This window comes from Sus scrofa, chromosome 6 (assembly GCF_054392235.1).
Source record: "Sus scrofa isolate SSC_HxYL_T2T_F1_AM1 chromosome 6, Sscrofa_HxYL_maternal_Yorkshire_Landrace_v2.0, whole genome shotgun sequence".
Taxonomy (NCBI): domain Eukaryota; kingdom Metazoa; phylum Chordata; class Mammalia; order Artiodactyla; family Suidae; genus Sus; species Sus scrofa.
This window is the reverse complement of record NC_139388.1, coordinates 141826453-141845927: the sequence shown is the minus strand read 5'-3', so window position 1 is coordinate 141845927 and position 19475 is coordinate 141826453. Positions and strand designations below refer to the sequence as shown.

The window sequence follows — 19475 nt, the reverse complement described above, 5'->3', positions numbered from 1 at the left end:
GTGTATACATTTCTTCACTTTTTTTTTTAAAGGAATGTTCCTATGGCATATGGAAGTTCCCAGGCTAGGGGTCATGTAGGAGCTGCAGCTGCCGGCCACAGCCACAGCTACAGCCACAGTAACGTGTGATCCAAGCTGTATCTGCGACTTACACCACAGCTCACAGAAGCACTGAATTCTTCATCCACTGAATGAAGCCAGGAATCATAACCGCATTCTCATGAATATTAGTCGGATTCATTTCCACTGACTGAGCCATAATGGGAACTCCAATACATACATTTATTGAATCATTATGTTACATACACAAAATTACTTTATTGTTATATAATGCAAATATATTTCATTAAAGAAATACTGCTGGGCCAGTATTTAGAGGTATCACAAACTGAAACACCCAACCTCCATGTTGTTAACTTAAGGCTAATTACTTCCAAATATAATCCATTTCTGCCATCCTACTCCCAATACTTTAGTTGACTAATTCTTCACTTTGTATTGTTTGTGACCATGGCTGCTATAGATTTATAAATTCTTCTCTAAAAGAAAGAAGATCACATCTTAATTTTATCAATTATTCCCTATTACCAAACACAGTGCTTTATTTGAAAAATAACTCAATAAATAAATAGTCATTATGAATACAAAATATTATTATGAGTAAAATATTTTTAAAATTTTACTTAACTTAGGGCATACTAATAATAAGAACTTTAGATTTCATAATATTAATATGACCAGATTTTCTACAAGTAACATGAATGCTCTAAGGCCAAAAAAATTTTAAGAGCAGAATAAAAGGGTAAATCTAAAATATTTTTTGAAATGTATATAATTTGTTCCATTGTATACAAACCTAATGGGTAGAGCCATATGTTTATTTAAAAGTGATTCATTTAGGGTGTCATGTGAAAATATATCTTCTAATAGGATATTAAGTACAATAAAAATTTGTTTGAAGTTAATAGTTTATTAACTTCTAAACCATACAACAGTGAGCATCCTTGAAGAATGCAGAAAAAGATGTGCATTAGCTTTCTAAATTCAGGTAGTTCTGCAGACGAGCAGGAATTAGAAGTGAAAATATTCCATTTGGGAGCATATTGTTGGTCAGTAGTTGAGCCCTGATGGTTATTCTGCAGAAATGTAGTAGTTCACATGGATCTTTGTATCTTGTTGAAGGAATGTAGTCCAGCCAATTTGAAATAATTGGACGTCTTCCTAAACTTAGCTGCGTCTAAGAAAAGGGAAATATTTTAACTTTTTGATGTTAATCATTGGATTAGTCCAAATTAAAAGCATTTTAATTTCTATTTGAATTCATAAAATATATCTTACACTTATATAACTGTTATAATATTTTTTCTAAAACATTTTCACCTGAGGCAAATGTTTTTATTCCCATTTTATTCTCTCAATCATATATGAAGTTTAATATATCTAAGGACATAAAACATTATTTCTTACAACTATGAGTCTGTTTTTAATTTTAGGCAGGTTATGCACTTAGGGTTTATGAGATTCTCCTTCTAGAGTAGTGTTGCCAATTTGGCCATACACTGGAATCATCTAGGGGACTTTATAAAATATGCACGCTGAGGTTGAGCTACAGAATTTCTACTTCAGTTGGTTTGGGGTTGAGCACAGACAGCATAAATCCTGAACAATCGCCAGATGATTCCAACCAATGTAGAGTAAAACTTCATAAACCATAATCACAAGAAGACTTGACAAGAGGCCCATCCATATGAAGATAACTTTTTTTTTTGTCTTTTTGTCTTTTCTAGGGCTGCTCATGTGGCACATGGAGATTCCCAGGCTAGGGGTCTAATCGGAGCTGTAGCCTCCAGCCTATGCCACAGCCACAGCAACTCAAGATCCGAGCTGCGTCTGGGACCTACACCACAGCTCACAGCAACACCAGATCTTTAATCCACTGAGCAGGGCCAGGGATCGAACCCGCAACCTCATGGTTCCTAGTCGGATTCGTTAACCGCTGAGCCATGACGGGAACTCCACCTTTTTAAGTTTTACCTAAGTTACCACTTTTTAAAGATTTAGTTCTAAAAGTCAAATGTTATTAGATTGACTTAGAAGTAAAAGACATTGCTGTATTACGGAGGTACTTCTCTAGTAGCACCTACACTCCAAAGACTGCCTGATACTTTAATGGATGATACATAATTTCCCATAATTCAATAAACACTTATTTAAAGACTATCTCCTATATACTCAGCCTGAGCTTGGTGCTTGGAATAATTACTAGACTATGCAAAATAGGCACAGTCTCTTATTTACAGAACTGTGGTCCGGAAGTAAAGATATCTAAATATATATTTATAATAAAACTGGGAAGTGTGGAAATCAAAGTTAGGGTCATTTAAAGTGTTCTTCAAGCTGGTTTTTATGCCTTCTTTCACCTTACTGAATGCTACTTCGCTTATTAAACTATAATTAAATGGAATCCAACTTTAACTTTACCATTCAGGCAGGTGAATTTGATCAACTCACTCTCTCCTAGTACTTTTCTATTCTGAGTGAACCTAAGGAATAGCATTCATGGAGCTGCTTGAGAATCAGTTGTTCTATATTGATGTTCAATATGTGCAGGACTAACACTGGACCAAGGAGAAGCAAATTACTGAAGATGCAAAAATTAAAATTTTTTTTTGTTTTAAAATTGGTTGCCAAAATAATTTGACCAGTGTTCTCTCCTTACAGTTGGCCCAGACATGGTTAATTGATACACCTTGTTGAGGCTTAAAAAAATTAAAGACCTAGCAGAGTTATATCTCTTAGGAGTTTATTTTTGAAGTCCTACCTTTTAAGATAAGGGGAACTAACTGCTAGATTCCTTGGTAATTTTGTTTAAATTTATAGGGGTAGCTTTCTTTGCCTTAAGCAGACTTATTTCTTACTACTAATAGACATGATATAATTTGTTGCTGAAACTTAGTTCATTTTGACAGAGTGGACGTGCCCTCCAGAGGGTTGATCTTTTTTTTTCCTGTAAACCTTATACAGGAGAAACTCCACATTTTTGAGATAGATATTTTCTATTGAACAAATATTTTTTAAGCCTTTATTTATATTTACATGCTTAAAATTGTTTTGGAATTTTGAAAAGAAACATATGTTTCTTGGTACGTGATTGTACTTGTGGGGAGGAATGTAACTCTCATTTTAAAATATTCTATTGGAAAAGAGGACTTAAAATTTTAATTTGTCATGTTTCTCAGAGATATAGTAATCCTAACAAACAGATTATTAAGTAATTAGAATTAATAATAATAGGCATACATATACTTAATACCTACTAAAGTAAACTATAAATTTAACTTTAAAAATTCATTCATATTTAGAAAACATAAAATTATGAAAAAAAGGAGCTAATGTTCCAGATAATTGGAGTTTATAAGCATATACTCAGTGACTAATTTCTCACTGGATGTGTAGATTAAAAATTAACTTTATTCGGAATTCCCGCCATGGCACAATGGTTAATGAATCCGACTAGGAACCATGAGGTTGTGGGTTCGATCCTTGCCCTTGCTCAGTGGGTTAAGGATCCAGCGTTGCCGAGAACTGTGGTGTAGGTGGCAGACTCAGCTCGGATCCGGCATTGCCGTGGTTCTGGCGTAGGCCGGCGGCTACAGCTCCGATTCAACCCCTAGACTGGGAACCTCCATATACCACGTGAGCAGCCTAAGAAAATGGCAAAAGACAAAAAAAAAAAAAAAATTAGTTTTATTCTTGCCTAACAATTTTATCTTAAAATGGGTCAATACTTGAGCCCAAACCCAATGTACAATATTTTGCTTACCTCTATTTCTCTGATTGAAATGACAGAAAGCACTCTGGAACATAGCACTAAACATGTTTTGGCATCTTCCTGGATGTCGACCAATTCGTGATCAACCATTATTCTCACTCTTGAAGGGTAGAGTAATATTGTTAACACAATGTTGATAGGGTTTTTTTCTCTTTCTAAGATTCCATATTGCAGGAGTATTTTTAAGATATTGGATTGTCTTGTCTGAGCTACATAAAGTAGAGGTGTGATGCCACTTAATGGGCTTGGACAGTATACTGGTGTGAAAGTTCTGTGAATCAAACAAAAAACCTTGTTGAGTATAGAATTAAGAAATGTGGAAAACACTTTGTCTTAACAGTAACGGTAAAATAATAGTATTATCTTAAATAGTAAGTATCTTAAATAACTTTACATTTATATATAATATGTCTTAAGAAGAGTTTTCCACTCAGAATCTAGGCCAACCTGGAGATTAAAAAACAAGAAAATCCTACTACACACTTAAAGCCCCTTGAAACACTTGTAAAAACAAACAAGAGATTTATAATATGAGGGAAATATTTACTTTATGTATTTATTTGTTTGTTTATTACTTTTTAGGGCTGCAGGTATGGCACATGGAAGTTCCCAGGCTAGGGGTCAAATCAGAGCTGCACCTGCTGGCCACAGCCACAGCCACAACAACAGCAGATCTGAGCCATAGCAACACCAGATTCTTAACCCACTGAGGGGACCAGGGATCAAACCTGCATTTTCATGGATACTGGACAGGTTTGTTACAGAGCCGCAATGGGAACTCCCATTGTTCTTGATCATATATCAGACTTGAGATTGAATTAAGTTTGAAGATTAGACTAAAAAGGAATAAGTGCAGCTACCTTATTTCGGTTTTGTTCACTCTAATAAAATGAGAGTTGGTATTTTTAGACTTAAGAAATGTAAATTATTATGAGGGCCATATTAAGTCCCTCAAGGACAGAATTTAATTTTCCTTCTAAAGTATATATGCTGTCAAAGAGAGCACGAATTTTCCTTCTAAAGTAAGAGTTTTGAGAGTTCTCTGAAATCTTCTTTTTCCTGGAGTGCTACATGATAGCTGGACTTGAAAATTCCTCCTCCCTTATAAAATAAATGAAAATTTTATTTTTTTCTAATTGTATATTGTTCTTGCAATTGTTTAATTTAGTAGACATTTATGTTTGCTATTGATGAAAATTTTATTTTTTTCTAATTGTATATTGTTCTTGCAATTGTTTAATCTAGTAGACATTTATGTTTGCTATTGTCCTATATATATAGGACATGGTAGAACCAACCAAAGGGGATTTTGTATTAGTTATCAGGCCTTGATTTGGCCAACTAAACATGGCTTTTTTAGAATTAAAGAAAGGGAAATTTTATTCATGGTCTTTGTCTCTAGAATTATCTTGATTGGTCTAATAAACCACTGGTATATTCTGCAGAACAGCATAAAAACTATAAATATTAATTTTGGAAAAATTATACAGAGCAAGGAAAGCATTTATTCAGAAGGAACTTTAAATTTTCAAATGATTAAGATGGGAAGTAACAAGGTATAGTGCTAAACACAATGGAGATGTAAGGGTTCTTGGTATTAGGTTTTGGTTCTCCTGATTAGCTGTATAACATTGGGTCAGTCAGCCTCTTTGAGTCTTAGTTTCCTTACACTTTTATGCATTCATTTGCTTATTCATTCATTAACTAATTTATTTAATGTTTGCTCGCCCAGAGTGTACTGAGTACTGTATTTACAGAGATGAAATCCTCGATCTCAAGATGCAATCCTCGATCTCAAGATGCTTATTATAGTCTAGTAAGGGAAAAAGACAAGTAATTCAGTAAATACAATACAGGGTGGTAATTGCTACAATAGAAACATACTTAGGATACTATAGAAGCACTGACAAGTGGGGCATTTAACTCTACCTGGAATAGTCACTGTCTGTAGGTTAACCTGGAACTAAGATTTGAGGGATTAGTGGGTGTTTGGCCAAAAAAAAAAAAAAAAAAAAAAAAAAAAAAAATGGACAGAGGAGTTCTTTCTGAGGCACAGTGGGTTAAGAATCTGACTGCAGAGGCTCAGGTTACTGCAGAGGTGTGGATTCAATCCCTGGTCCTGCACAGGTGGTATTGCCACAGCTGCAGGTCTTAGCTGCACTGATATTTCATCCCTGGCTCGGGAACTTCCATATATCATGGTGTAGCCATAAAATTGTTTTAAAAATTGGAAAGAATGTTTCATTTACAATCATAAACCAACATTGGGGTAGTGTTATACATGAACCAGATATATAAAATGAATATTTTATATTAGATAAGTTCTCTGGTTGAAATGTATTTCAGGGTCCTAGAGACTTCCCCCGTGGTTATTCCCTTGTCAGGAGCTCCAGAACGTATGGTTTGAAAATTGCTAGACCATCTAGTTTATTTCCAAAGCTTCATTGAGCTCTGAAATTTCAAGATTTTGTGATTAAAAAAAGTGCGGTATAGGGAGTTCCCACTGTGACTCAGGGGAAATGAATCTGACTAGTATCCATTAGGACACAGGTACTAGCATCATGAGGATACAGGTTTGATCCCCGGCCTCGCTCAGTGAGTTAAGGATCTGGCGTTGTCATGAGCTGGGGTGTGGGTCACAGACGCGGCTTGGATCTGGTTTTGCTGTGGCTGTGGAGTAGGCCAGTGGCTACAGCTCTGATTTGACCCCTTAGCCTTGGAACCTCCATATGCTGCAGGTGCAGCCCTAAAAGGACCAAAAAAAAAAAAAAAAATGCAGTGTAGTGCAGGATTGCATTATAGAAATTAAGACGTGGGGTTTTGTTATCACTCTGTCTGTGGTACTATATATATCCTTCTAATTCTCTCTCTCTCTCTCTATATATATATATATATGCTCTCCCCTGGAATCATCTCATCTTTTTCAGGAATACTTCCAACACATATCCCAAACCGAACTAAACTACTTCTCCGTTTCCTCTCCTGATTATTGTATTCATTTTCCCAAACTACTGCTGCATTCAACTCTTACGTTTCTTTGATTTGAATGTGTTCTTCCCCTCCATTTTCAATTCTGGAGCAAGACTTGCTCATCATATAGGGCCCTGTTTAATAAGCTCTTTTAAAAAATTATTTAACATTTACTTTTAATTATATATATATGATGGAGCCATGTACAAAGTGCCATGAAGAAGATTGCCTGACTTTTCTCTTATTCCTCAAGCCCTTATCATTTTGGACATGTTTAATGTCTCTAAGCTTTCATTTTCTTATCTTAAAAATAAATGGGTGGGCAAGATAAACTATAAAATTTTAAGCTCTGGACAATACTTTCTGTTTAGTCCACTGTTATATCCCTAAATGCCTAGAATAATACTTGGCCCATAGCAAAAACTCAAATATTCATCAGGGGATTTTTTTTTACTCTTATCCTGAAACATATTATTAATTTTCTATTTATTCTGCAGCTTTAGGCTTACTATGACTTTTAAAGAAATGCAGTCATGTAACTTTTCAAAAGCAATCTAATACATTTTGCTCACTTTTTTTTTTTTTTTTTTTTTAGCACCTCACCAGTGGCATTTGGAAGTTCCCAGGCTAGGGGTCAAATCGGAGCTACAGCTGCCAGCCTACATCACAGTAATAGTGGATCCCTGACCCACTGAGCAAGGCCAGAGCTCGAACCCACACCCTCATAGATACTAGTCGGATTCGTTTCTGCTATACCACAATAGGAACTCTCCATCTTGCTAATTTTTAAGAAAATATTTGACTTGAGTCTTGTAAGTATTAGAATTCAGGGAACTTAAGGGACAAAAAAATACTATAAGTGGCCCTTGTTAAGATTTAGATATTAGGAGTTCCTGTCGTGGCTCAGCAGAAATGAATCTGACTAGCATCCATTGCTCAGTGGGTTAAGGATCTGGCCTTGCCGTGAGCTATGATGTAGGTCACAGACACGGTTCGGGTCTGGTATTGTTGTGGCTGTGGCGTAGAGCAGCAGCTGCAGCTCTGATTTGACCCCTAGCCTTGGAACCTCCATATGCCGCAGGTGAGGCCCCCCCAAAAAAAAAAGATTTATATATTAGTTGATTTTAAGATATTAAAATTGGCATTACCTGTAGAATATAATTTGGACCAAAATGTTGAAAATATAACTAAAACTCAAATAGGTTTAAAATGAGGTTTAAAAGTCTAATCTGTACTCAATGAAATATGATTAATCCTCACGTTTAAAGAGCGTGTTATTGTAAACCAAAATTTGCTTAATCTGTACTGACAGTTAATTATAACAATGCTTAAATGGATGGAGTGAGGCAAGCAAAGCAAGAATCAGTTTTTAAATATGAGGTTAATGAACTGAACCCTCTGTATCTGAAAACCTGTCATATATGTGTTTATAAAATGGGACATAATATTTCCATATAGACATGCAGAGAATGATTCAATTTTGCAGCTATCATAATTATTTCTAAAATTTCCCCTACTGTTTCTCTTTTGGTTTCTAGCTGCCAATTCAATAGATGTTTCTTCATAATAATTTTATCTCTGATATTTGATACAGTTGGCTTTCTTGAGATGTTTTCCCATGATTCAGTGGGACCATTCTCTTCAGGTTATGCATTTACGTCTCTATTCATTCTCAACCCTCTTTCACTGGTTCCTCTTCCTCTTCCCTCAACATCTAAGTAAAATAGATGTGGCCTTTTAACTGATTTTAATTTTACTGTTCTCAAGCAATTTCATCTATTACCATAATATCAACTACTGTCTTTTAATTTATTAAAAATATTATTGAATGCATAATATATTCAAGATACTATTTCGGGTTCTTGGGATATATTGAGTGAACAAAACAAAGGTACCTGCTTTCTTGATAATATAGTAGTTAGGGGTAACAGACAATACAGAATGAACACAGCAAACAAGCAAATTTTATCATGTGTTAGAACATTTGATAAGTATTGTGGGAAAAAGAGAAAGCAGGGTAGGATGAGAAGTATGGAAATGCTGGGAAGGTGCAATGAGGGCATTTTTCAGTTGGTTTTTTTTTTAATTGAAGTGTTGTTGATAGGCAATATTATACTGGTTTCAGGTATACAACATAGTGGTGTGGTAATTATGTACATTTCAAATTGATCACTGTGATTAACCATTGATCACTATTCAGAGTTGTTACAATATTATTGACTATTTTCCCTATGCTGGCATTACATTCCCATGACTTTTTTATTTTATAACTTGAGGTTAGTATCTCTTAATTCCCTTCATCTATTTCTCCCAATTCCTCACCATCCCTGCCCTGAAACCAACAGTTTTTTGTTTGTATATATGAGTCGGTTTACTTTTTGTTTTGTTTGATCATTTGTTTTGGTTTTTAGATTACACATACAAGTGAAATACAGTATTTGTTTTTCTCTTACTTATTTCACTTAGAATAATGCCCTCTAAGTCTGTCCATGTTGTCACAAATGACAAGATTTTATCTTTTTTTATGGCTGAGTAATAATGCATTTTATATATGATTACACACACACACACACACACACACACACATACACACACACCACTTCTTTATCCATTCATCTACTTATGGACATTTAAGTTGCTTCTATATCTTGGCTATTGTGAGTAATGCTGCAATAAGCATAGGGTGCATATATCTTTTTTAATTAGTATTTTAATTTTATTTGATTAAATACCCAGAAGTGGAATCACTGGATCATATGGTAACTCTATTTTTAATTTTTTGAGAAACCTACATACTGTTTTCCATAGTGGCTCTGCCAATTTACATTCTACCAACAGTGCATAAGTATTCCTTTTTCTCTATATCTTTGCTAACACTTACTTGTTGTCTTTTTGATAATAGGTGTTGTGACAGGTGGGAGGTAATATTTCATTGTGATTTTGATTTACATTTCTCTGATGATTAGTGATGAAAAGTGGCTATTGACATGTCTATAAACCATCTGTGTGTCTTCCTTGGAAAAATTGTCTATTAAGGCCCTCTGTCCCTTTTTAATTGGGTTTTTATAATACTGAGTTGTGTGAGTTCTTTATACATTTTGGATGCTAACTACTGGTTGGATATATTATTTGCGCATATCATCCTCAACCCAGTAGATTGCCTTTTCACTTTTTAAATAGTTTCCTTTACTATCCAAAAGCTTTTTGTTTTGAAGTCCACTTTTTTGTTTTTGTTGCTCTTGCCTGAGGATACATATCCCCAAAAATATTAAGATTGATGCGGGAGAGAGTACTGCCTCTCTCTCTCTCTTTTTGGTTTTTTTTTTTTTTTTGCTTTTTAGGGCTGTGCTGTGGTATATGGGAATTCCCAGGCTAGGAATCAAATAAGAGCTGCAACTGCTGGCCACAGCCATAGCCACAGCCACAGCAATGTGGGATCTGAGCTGCAGCTGCAACCTACACTGCAGTTCACAGCAATGGTGGATCCTTAAACCACTGAGTGAGGCCAAGGATTGAACATGAGTCCTCATGGATACTAGTCAGGTTTGTAACCCACTGAGCCACAATTGGAACTCCCATCTATGTTTTTTTCTAGAAGTTTTTATGGTTTCAGGTCTCATATTTAAATATTTAATCCATTTGAGTTTATTTTTGTATATGGTACAAGAAAGTAGTCCAGTTTGATTCTCTTGTGTGTAGCTGTCCAGTTTTCCCAACACCATTTAATGAAAAGGCTGTTCTTTTCCCTATTTTATGTTCTTGCCTCCTTTGTTATAGATTGACCATATATACATGAGTTTATTTCTGGATCTCTATTCTGTTCTGTTGATCTATATGTTCGTTTTTGTGCCAGTACTGTACAGTTTTTTTGTTTTTGTTGTTGTTGTTGTTTTTGTTTTGTTTTTTGCTTTTTAGGATCACAGCTGAGTATTATGGAAATTCCCAGGATAGGGGTCAAATTAGAGCTACAGCTGCCAGCCTCCACCACAGCCACAGCAATGCAGGATCCAAGCTGTGTCTGCAACCCACACTGCAGCTCATGGCAACGCCGGATCCCCAACCTACTGAGTGAGACCAGGGATCAAACCTGCATCTTCACAGGTACCAGTTGGATTTGTTTCCCCTGCACCACAACAGGAACTCCCAGTACTCTAAATTTTGATTACTATAGCTTTGTAGTATAGTTTGAAATTACAGAGCATGATAACTCTAGCTTGGGTCTTCTTTCTAAAGGTTACTTTGGCTATATGTGGTTTTTTATGTTTCCTTATAAATTTTAGGATTATTGGTTCCAGTTTCATGAAAAATACTATTGTTATTTTTATAGGGATTCCAATGAATCTGTAGATTGTTCTGGGTAGTATGGACATTTTAACAGTATTAATTCTTTGAATCCATGAGCATGGTATATCTTTACATCTATTTGTGTTGCCTTCATTTTCTTTCATCACTATCTTACAGTTTTCAGAGTGCAAGTCTTTCACCTCCTTGGTTAAATTTACTGAGATATTTTATTCTTTTGATGAAATTGTAAATGGAATTGTTTTCTTAATTTCTCTTTCTGATAGATACTAGTGTATAGATATGCAACAGATTTCTTCATATTGATTTTGTATCCTACAGCTTTACTGAATCTGTTTATTAGTTTGAAATAATTTTTTGGTGGAGTCTTTAGGGTTTTCTCTGTATAGTATCATGTCATCTGCAAATAGGGACAGTTTTACTTTTTTAGTTCTAATTTTTCCAATTTTATCTCTTTTTCTTTTCTGATTGCTTAGCTAGGACTTCTAATACTGTATTGAATAAAAGTGGTGATAGTTGATATCCTTATCTTGTTCCTGATCTTAGACTAAAAGTTTTCAAGTTTTCATCATTGGATAATATGTTATTAATGAGTTTTTCATATATAGCCTTTATTATGTTGAGGTATGTTCCCTCTAAACCCACTTTGTTGAGAGTTTATATCATAAATACATGCTGAATTTTGTCAAATGCTTTTTATGTCTTTATTGAGATAGATATTTATTTTTATTCTTTGTTTTGTTAATGTGGTATATAAGGTTGATTGATTTATGGCCATTGAACCATTCTTGCATCAATAAATTCTACTTGAACATCATGTATGATCCTTTTAATGTGTTGTTGAATTTAGTTTGCTAGTATTTTGTTGAGGATTTTTGTACCTATGTTCAACTGGGATATTGGCATGTAATTTATCTTCCTTTCTTTTTGTAATGCCTTTATCTGCTTTTAGTATCAAAGAAATGCTGGCCTCATAGAATAAGTTTGGGAGCATTCCTTCCACTTCAGTTTTTTCTATGATTTGAGAAGGATTAAGCCTTCTTTGAATGTTTGGCAGAATTCACCAGTGAAGCTGCCTGGTTCTGAACTTTTGGCATTTTCCAATTGGAAATTTTAAATAGGATGTTAGGAGAGGGCCCTACTGAAAGGTGAGTTTGGATAAAGAAGAAAAAGATGAAGAAATTAGCCATTTGAATATTTAAGAACTCTAAGGCAAGAAAGTGTGTCTGGAGTGGTGAAGGAGGAGTAAGGGAACAAGTATGGCTAAAAGAGTGAAAAGGATGAAGAGTAGTAGGAAATGAAAACAGAAGTAATGGGATGTCACATCATGTAAAGCATTGTAGATTACTGTAAGAATTTCATCTTTCACTCTAAATGGAATGAAGGAGCCATGGAGATTTTGAGTAAAAAAGCAGTAGGGTCTCACCTTTATTGAGAATTTGTTATAAGTCAGAAAGAAAGAAGTCACTTAGCTTAGTACAGGGTGATAACAGTGGATATGATCTAATTCTGAATATTGTTTGAAGGTAGACTCAACAGATATTCTGACAAATTAAGATGTGGAAGGTAAAAGACATCAAAGATGACACTGTATACTAGCCACTTACTGCCCATCTCTAGTTGGATATCCCTTAGGCAATGCAAACTCATGTCAAAACTCACTTTGTGGTCTCATGTAATAATTTTGATAGGTTTGTGGCATGACCATTGTGGTAGATTGAATAATGGCCTCTTAATGTGGCAAAAGGGATTTTGCAGCTATAATTAGAGTAAGGATCTTGAGGTGGGAGATTATGCAGATAGGCCCTGTATAATCACAAGAGTCCTTAGAGGAGGTGTCATAGAATGATAGAAGCAGAGCCAGTGAAAGAACTGACTACAGTATTGGCTTTGAAGACAGAAGAAGGAATGTAGGCAGCCTCTAGAAGCTGGCAAAGACAAGGAAACAGATTCTCCCCTAAAGCCTACAGAAGGAACCAGCCCTGTGACCTCTTGATTTTAGCCCTTGTAGCCTCATTTTGGACTTTTGACTTTCAGAGCTATAAAATAATAAATTTGTGTTGTTTTAAGCCATTACGTTTGTGGAGGATTGTTACAGCAGCATAAGGAAACTAATACAATCATTATCCAGTATCAAAATTTAGGAATCTGAAGATTATTTCTTCTTTCTCTTTCTTTAGTTCTAATCACCTACTGTAATTTCTGGTTATTCTATTCAGTAACATCTCTTCTTTTCCTCATTGCTATTATTTTAGTTTCAGTGCTCATTATAATTTACCTGGACAGTTGTGATATCAAAGGATAGCTAAGGGTTGGAGAAAATGGTGGTAGAACACAACTAGTTCCCCCCCCAAAACTGTTATAAATACACATATAATCTTGCATACTGGGCATGCTATGCAAATTCTGCTTCAAGCAACTCCTCTAAACACCTCCCTCCTTTCAATCAATTTGCTTCCCTCAACTCCTCCTCTACAGAAATTCTGGAGCTGCCATTGTACCTGGAGAATCTGAACAGTCTACTGATTGGGCTCCCTGCCCCTAGCTACTGCCTTCTTTCCCATAGACCAGACTTCAAATGGTAGCTAATGAATCTTTTCATACTACAATTTTGACCTTCACTGATTGGGCATGACCTATGGTGTAAATTTCAAATTCCTTAATATGGGCTACAAAGTACTTCAAGTCTTCCCTTATAGGTCTTATCTCTAACTATGACCTGATTTCCATCTCACTGTCTAGCAATGCAATTGCTGAATTACCTGTAGTCACTGCTTACATGTTTATGTCTTCCTCGACTTTAGTTAGCCTTTCTTTGCCCAGATTACATTTCTTCAAGGGAAAGACAGGGAAAACTCCTTTTCATCTTTTCAAAATCAATTTAATACATCAGTTCTTCTAAATAAAGAGCCTCTTCTCCCTAATAGAGTTATCAGTGTCCTCTACCTATCCATACCTCTATTTTTGCTGTGAGCCACATGGGAAGTCCATACCTCTATTTTTGAACTTAGAGTGTAATTATAACTTTTTTATGGATCACTTATTAGTGTATGAGTGCTCCAAAATCAGGAAATATATCTAATTTGTTTTTGTATCTTCAAAAAATAACATAGTGCCTGGTACTTAGAAAATGCTTAATAAATGATTATTATTATTTTAACTGAATGGCATCATCTCCCTTTAACAATCTGTCCATAGTAACATTTATTATTGCCACTTATTGATAAACTTAAGTTCCTTTCCATCATTAATTCTATCTCCTCTCCTCCAGAAACCTATTTAGACATTTCATTGTTATAATAGGGAAATTATCAGACTGGAGTGTATACAGGGGAAAGTGACCTAAGAATCATGTTGCTATAGAAATAAAAAATAACAGATAATAGGAAATTTAAGATTTTCATTGTGGGAACATCATAACTGTAATTGAATTTTTGAGTGGTTTTCATATAGGAGAGAGGATAAATGAACTTTGCTCTCTATATCTTTGGGGGCAGAGTTGTAGAAATGGAGACAGATTTCAGTGCACCATGAGAAACAAAAGTCTAATATAACTGTATAAAATTCATTTTCCCACCAAGCTTGATCTTGGACTTCCCGTGTGGCTCGCAGTATAACCAGCTTGATCTTGATTAAGAACTTATTATGTATCTGCTTATTCTAGGCACTGAGAACTCAAAGTTGAAGAAGTAGTCAAAAGTTTCCCCTTTCATGGAGCTTACTTTTAGCAAGAGTAGATAGAAAACAAACCAATGTGTGATGGGAATAAAGTATTAAGGGGGAGAATGATATGAGACTGGATGTGGGGACAGACCACATGGGAGTTATTAAAAATTGGTATTGAGTTTGAATTTTACTCCACATGTAGTGAGAAAACTTTGGAGGATTTTAAACATGGGTGTTATGACCTATTTTACATTTTAACAAGGTAACTCTCAGGCGTCTGAGTCAAGTATAGATTATAAGAGGGAAGAATGGAAGCTGGAAGATTCAGAGTTTATCGAAGTTGTCTGGGCAAAAGGTGATGATGGCTTCATTTAGGTTAGAAATGAAGAAGATGAAAAGTATAACTAATTCGGATATGTTTTAGAAATAAAGTCAAAAGGATTTGCTGATGTGTTGTGAAGGATAGAGAAGAATCAAGAAGAAATCCTAGATTTCTGGCTTGAGCAATAGAAACTCTTAATCAAATGAATTAAGGGGGATGGAGCAGGTTGGCAGGAAGAGGGTAATTTAGATCAATATATGTTTTGGGAGCTCCTGCCCTGGCTCAGTGGGCTAAGAACCTGACATAGTTTCTGTGATGATGCAGGTTCAATCCCTGGCCTCGCTCAGAGGGTTAAGGATCTGGTATTGCCATGAGCTTGGTGTAGGTGGCAGACGTGGCTCAGATCTGGCGTTGATGTGTCTGTGGTGTAGGCCAGCAGCTGCAGCTCCGATTCAACCACTAGGCTGGAAACTTCCATATGCAGCGGATGTAGCCCTAAAAAAAAAAAAAAGAAACAAAGAAAAAAAGTTTTTGTTTTGTTTCTGTTAAATTTGAGATGCTCTATGGGGATGTTGAGCAGATGGCCTAATGTAAGAGGAGTCTGAAGCCCAGAGGAGAGGTCAGGGCTGGAGGGAAAGATGTTATTGGCATATCATAGTATTTAAAATCGTGGGACTGGGTAAAATCTCTGAGGGAAAATGGATAACTAGGAAGAGAAGAGTCTCTGGCAAAGGAATAGTTTACTTCAAGAAATAGTTAGCTCAGTACTGCTAGAGTTGTTCCAACACAGACCAGATGAGCAGCAGCCAGAGATATTCTATAGGAGTTGCTGCCTGGGAAGAGGTGTTGGGGGAGGTTTGCTAATGCTTCCTAGGTTCCATCAGAATTTCAACTCCTGTGGCTCTGAAAGACCCAAAAGATGTTGTGGTGTTTAGAACTGGCCTGTAATGTGTTTTACTTTGTGGATGCATCTAAGTCAAAATGTATTAATTTAAAACAGTTTATTACTTAAGACAGTTGTTAATGGCACTCTATCATGTCCACTATGTTCCTCTTTTTTCAATTTTCCTTCCTTTCCTTTCAGTTTTTCCCTCTTGTGCCCCCTTCATTAAATTTTGAAAAACATATCTTCTCTTCCTCTCTTGTACCTCTTTTTTCTTTACCATAGTCCTGCCAGGGATACACACAGGCATTACTTAGCCCAGCTAGTGACAGTTAGAAGCTGCTGATATCTGCCATAGTTGCATATTCCATAGTCCTTAAAACATCCAAAAAGTGCTATCTTGGAGTTTTATTTATTGATATTCCAGACTTTAGATATCAGTTATGTACTTTGGTTATCATTAAAGAAATTAGTAGTTCTCCAACTCCTCAGTGCTACATGATCAAGAAAACAACTCTGTTTCAGGCAAAATCTAAATTGATTTAGTCTTTTTTTTTTTTTTTTTTTTTGTCTTTTTGCCATTTCTTGGGCCGCTTCCGCGGCATATGGAGGTTCCCAGGCTAGGGGTCTAATCAGAACTGTAGCTGCCAGCCTACGCCAGAGCCACAGCCACACAGGATCCGAGCCGCATCTGCAACCTACACCACAGCTCACGTAGCAATGTGGGATCTGAGCCACCTCTGCAACCTACACCACAGCTCATGGCAACGCCGGATCATTAACCCACTGAGCAAGGTCAGGGATCAAACCCGCAACCTCATGGTTTCTAGTCGGATTCGTTAACCACTGTGCCACGACGGGAACTCCTAAATTGATTTAGTCTTAAACTGATCTTAGCTGTCTTGTTTTTCATTACACATGTGGTTCTATCATTATGCCCGGTACAAGTGCCTCTTACATAGTAAGGTGATAAATATTTTGCTGAATGAGTGAACAAATGCACATCTGTTCTAATCAAACTAATACCTAAAAGCAAAAAGTAAATTGGAGTTAGTGCAAACTAAGTAACTCTGAAATCTGTATTACGGAAGTTCCTTTGTGGCCTAGTGGGTTAAGAATCCAGCATTATCACTGCTGTGGCGTGAGTCTGATCCTTGGCCCTGGAACTTCTGCATGCTGTGAGCATGACCAAAAAAATCTGTAATATGACTTCAAAGAGGTCATATTGGATATTTTATTCTGATAAGATCCTCAGTAGTATTTATTTGTTGGAGTGACATGTTCAGACTATGTGAAAGTTTGGTTCTATAACAGATTGAATTGGGTATTTGACTTTCACTGAGTTTAGTTCTGGAGAATTTGGAGTCAAATTTATCAATTTATACATTTTTTTTCAGATGCATATGGAAGTTCCAGGGCTAGGGATCAAATCGGAACTACAGCTGCTGGCCTACTCCACAGCCACAGCAATGCCGGATCCAAGCTGCATCTGTAATCTACACTGTGGCTTGCAGGAATCCTGGATACCTAACCCACTGAGCAAGGCCAGGGATCAGACCCGCATCCTCACGTACACTGTGTTGGGTTCTTAACCCACTCGGCCACAATAAGAACTCCAATATTTAACATAAACATAGAGAACTATTATGTTTAACAAGTATTATTAAGTGAATATGTGTATATATCCTGAATTATACTTCAAAAGTCAATTTATATATGTTACTACAGGTATACGTTCTCAGTGTTCTCAAAAAGAAGAGATCACAGTATTACACAAAAACAATGTCTTTGTCTAACATTGCATCACCTTGAACACTAACATGTAAGCTTTATAGAGCAAACCACTAGTAATCTATTGGTACCTAATAATATATATATAGGTGAAATTTTACTGCATTAAGTAATGAAGGAATGAACAAATGAATGCACAACCAAGTCAGGATTTCTTATCCATATATATTACTATGTATATACATTTTAGGGGAAAAAAAAGCTGTATAGTATCCTAAAGAGAAAATGTCTCTTTTACGGTGAAAACATATGTGATTATTACCTCCATATCAGTGCCAGGTTACAACTTCTGTCTTGAACATAGTCTTTTGTCTTCTTGAGAAGTAATTCCACAAAGTCAGGATTACCTTTTCTGGCAAAAACCCAGTACAGAATTGTATTCACACATATTTCAGTAAATTCAAGATTAAAATTGAGTTCGAATCGGTATCCTGATTTTTCCACAAATGCAATATAATCTGTGAGCAGTATGTCAAACCCATCCAAGTCGACATACCTCAGAATTTTTGCCAGTGTTCTGTAAATCCTGGGTTCGTAGCAGTGATATCCCCACTGCCCCAAAAACTGCAAGGATGGTCTTTTAACAATTTTGTCAATGAGATTGCAGAATATATTGCTTCTTGGACAAGAGGTCTTACGACATAATTTAGATGATTTACTCATTGCTGCTTAAAGCACCAATATAGAAATAAAATCACAGGAAGTCATACTGTAATCCTTCGGTTACATATTTTGATAATGATAGGCTTTACTCCATAAACAGAAAGTGCCCTTTAAACTGTAGCCAGAAAAAAAAATATCATGTGAAATATTACCATCAAGTACTGAATGACATCACAATAGATGGAGATCTGTCATCAGCACAGGTCAGAAACTTGGGATATTTTGGGTAACTAGTGACCTTTGAGAAAGACATATTGGACAGAAATGGCATGTGTGAGAGCTAAGATATAATATATTTAACTTTCTAAGTAATCAGCTCAAGCCTGTATGTATGTTTATCAAGTGCTAAAAGCATAGTCTATACATTAAACAACATATTAATCAGATTGCTGATCCTTTTTAGGCTGTCATACGACAAAGAGATAATGATAGAGTGAAAAAGTTCAAGTACTGTTGTTCTCATGTTCTGTATGAGAACTGCATATTCTTACTTAATCCTCATAGGATATTTTCCCTGTTTTATAATTGAGGAAACTATGACTTAGATAGATTAAGAGACCTGGCAATAGATACTGTATTAATTCTCAGAGAGAAAAGATGTCATACAATATAAAGCAAAATTTGGAAACTTTCTTTCAGAACTGTAAGTCTTATAGAGTATTCGTCTCTTTATTAGGCAGAATGTATACAGTTGGGGCACTAAAGGCACTTCAAGCTTACTATGGGATCCTTGTTTCAGTAAAATAGAGCAGAAATATATTAAGGTTGTTTTAATATTATTTACTAGTTAATTTTTAGCCACCTTTCTGTTAAATTTAACAACCTTGAGTATATTTATTAGCAATTTTAAAGGTAATTGTTTTCTTTTTCCTTTTGCATTTTTTCTTTACATAACATAAATGATGACTCTTTAGTAAAGAGAAATTATAACTTTAGGTTTACTATAATATACTTCAACTAATATTGTATTTTATAAAACCTAAACTCTCTTTTAGCATGAAAACCTGGTAACTCTGTCATCTTTTTGAAAACTAAGAGTTTTGTTT

The 19475-nt window shown here is 35.6% G+C and overlaps 2 protein-coding genes across 2 annotated transcripts in view; one reads left to right on the top strand and one right to left on the bottom strand.

The window, feature by feature from the left end:
- MSH4 (mutS homolog 4) overlaps positions 1-19475 on the top strand; it is a 181757-nt gene that overhangs the window by 121933 nt on the left and 40349 nt on the right. The gene's annotated exons all lie outside the window — the stretch shown is intronic.
- Positions 951-18596, bottom strand: ASB17 (ankyrin repeat and SOCS box containing 17). Its single transcript, XM_021096461.2, has 3 exons — positions 18029-18596; positions 3824-4103; positions 951-1237 (listed from the first exon to the last, which is right to left on the bottom strand). The coding sequence occupies exons 1-3, from the start codon at positions 18427-18429 to the stop codon at positions 1031-1033; spliced, it is 888 nt and encodes a 295-aa protein (XP_020952120.1). The 5' UTR covers positions 18430-18596; the 3' UTR covers positions 951-1030.

Bases quoted from the DNA above. Each gene is read 5' to 3' on its own strand.
- ASB17 (XM_021096461.2), bottom strand. From the start codon at position 18,429: ATGAGTAAATCATCTAAATTATGTCGTAAGACCTCTTGTCCAAGAAGC. The intron at 4,104-18,028 runs GTAATAATCACA...TTTGATTCACAG, and splicing joins AACCTGGCACTGATATGGAG to AACTTTCACACCAGTATACT. The intron at 1,238-3,823 runs GTAAGCAAAATA...CCCTTTTCTTAG, and splicing joins TTTCAATCAGAGAAATAGAG to ACGCAGCTAAGTTTAGGAAG.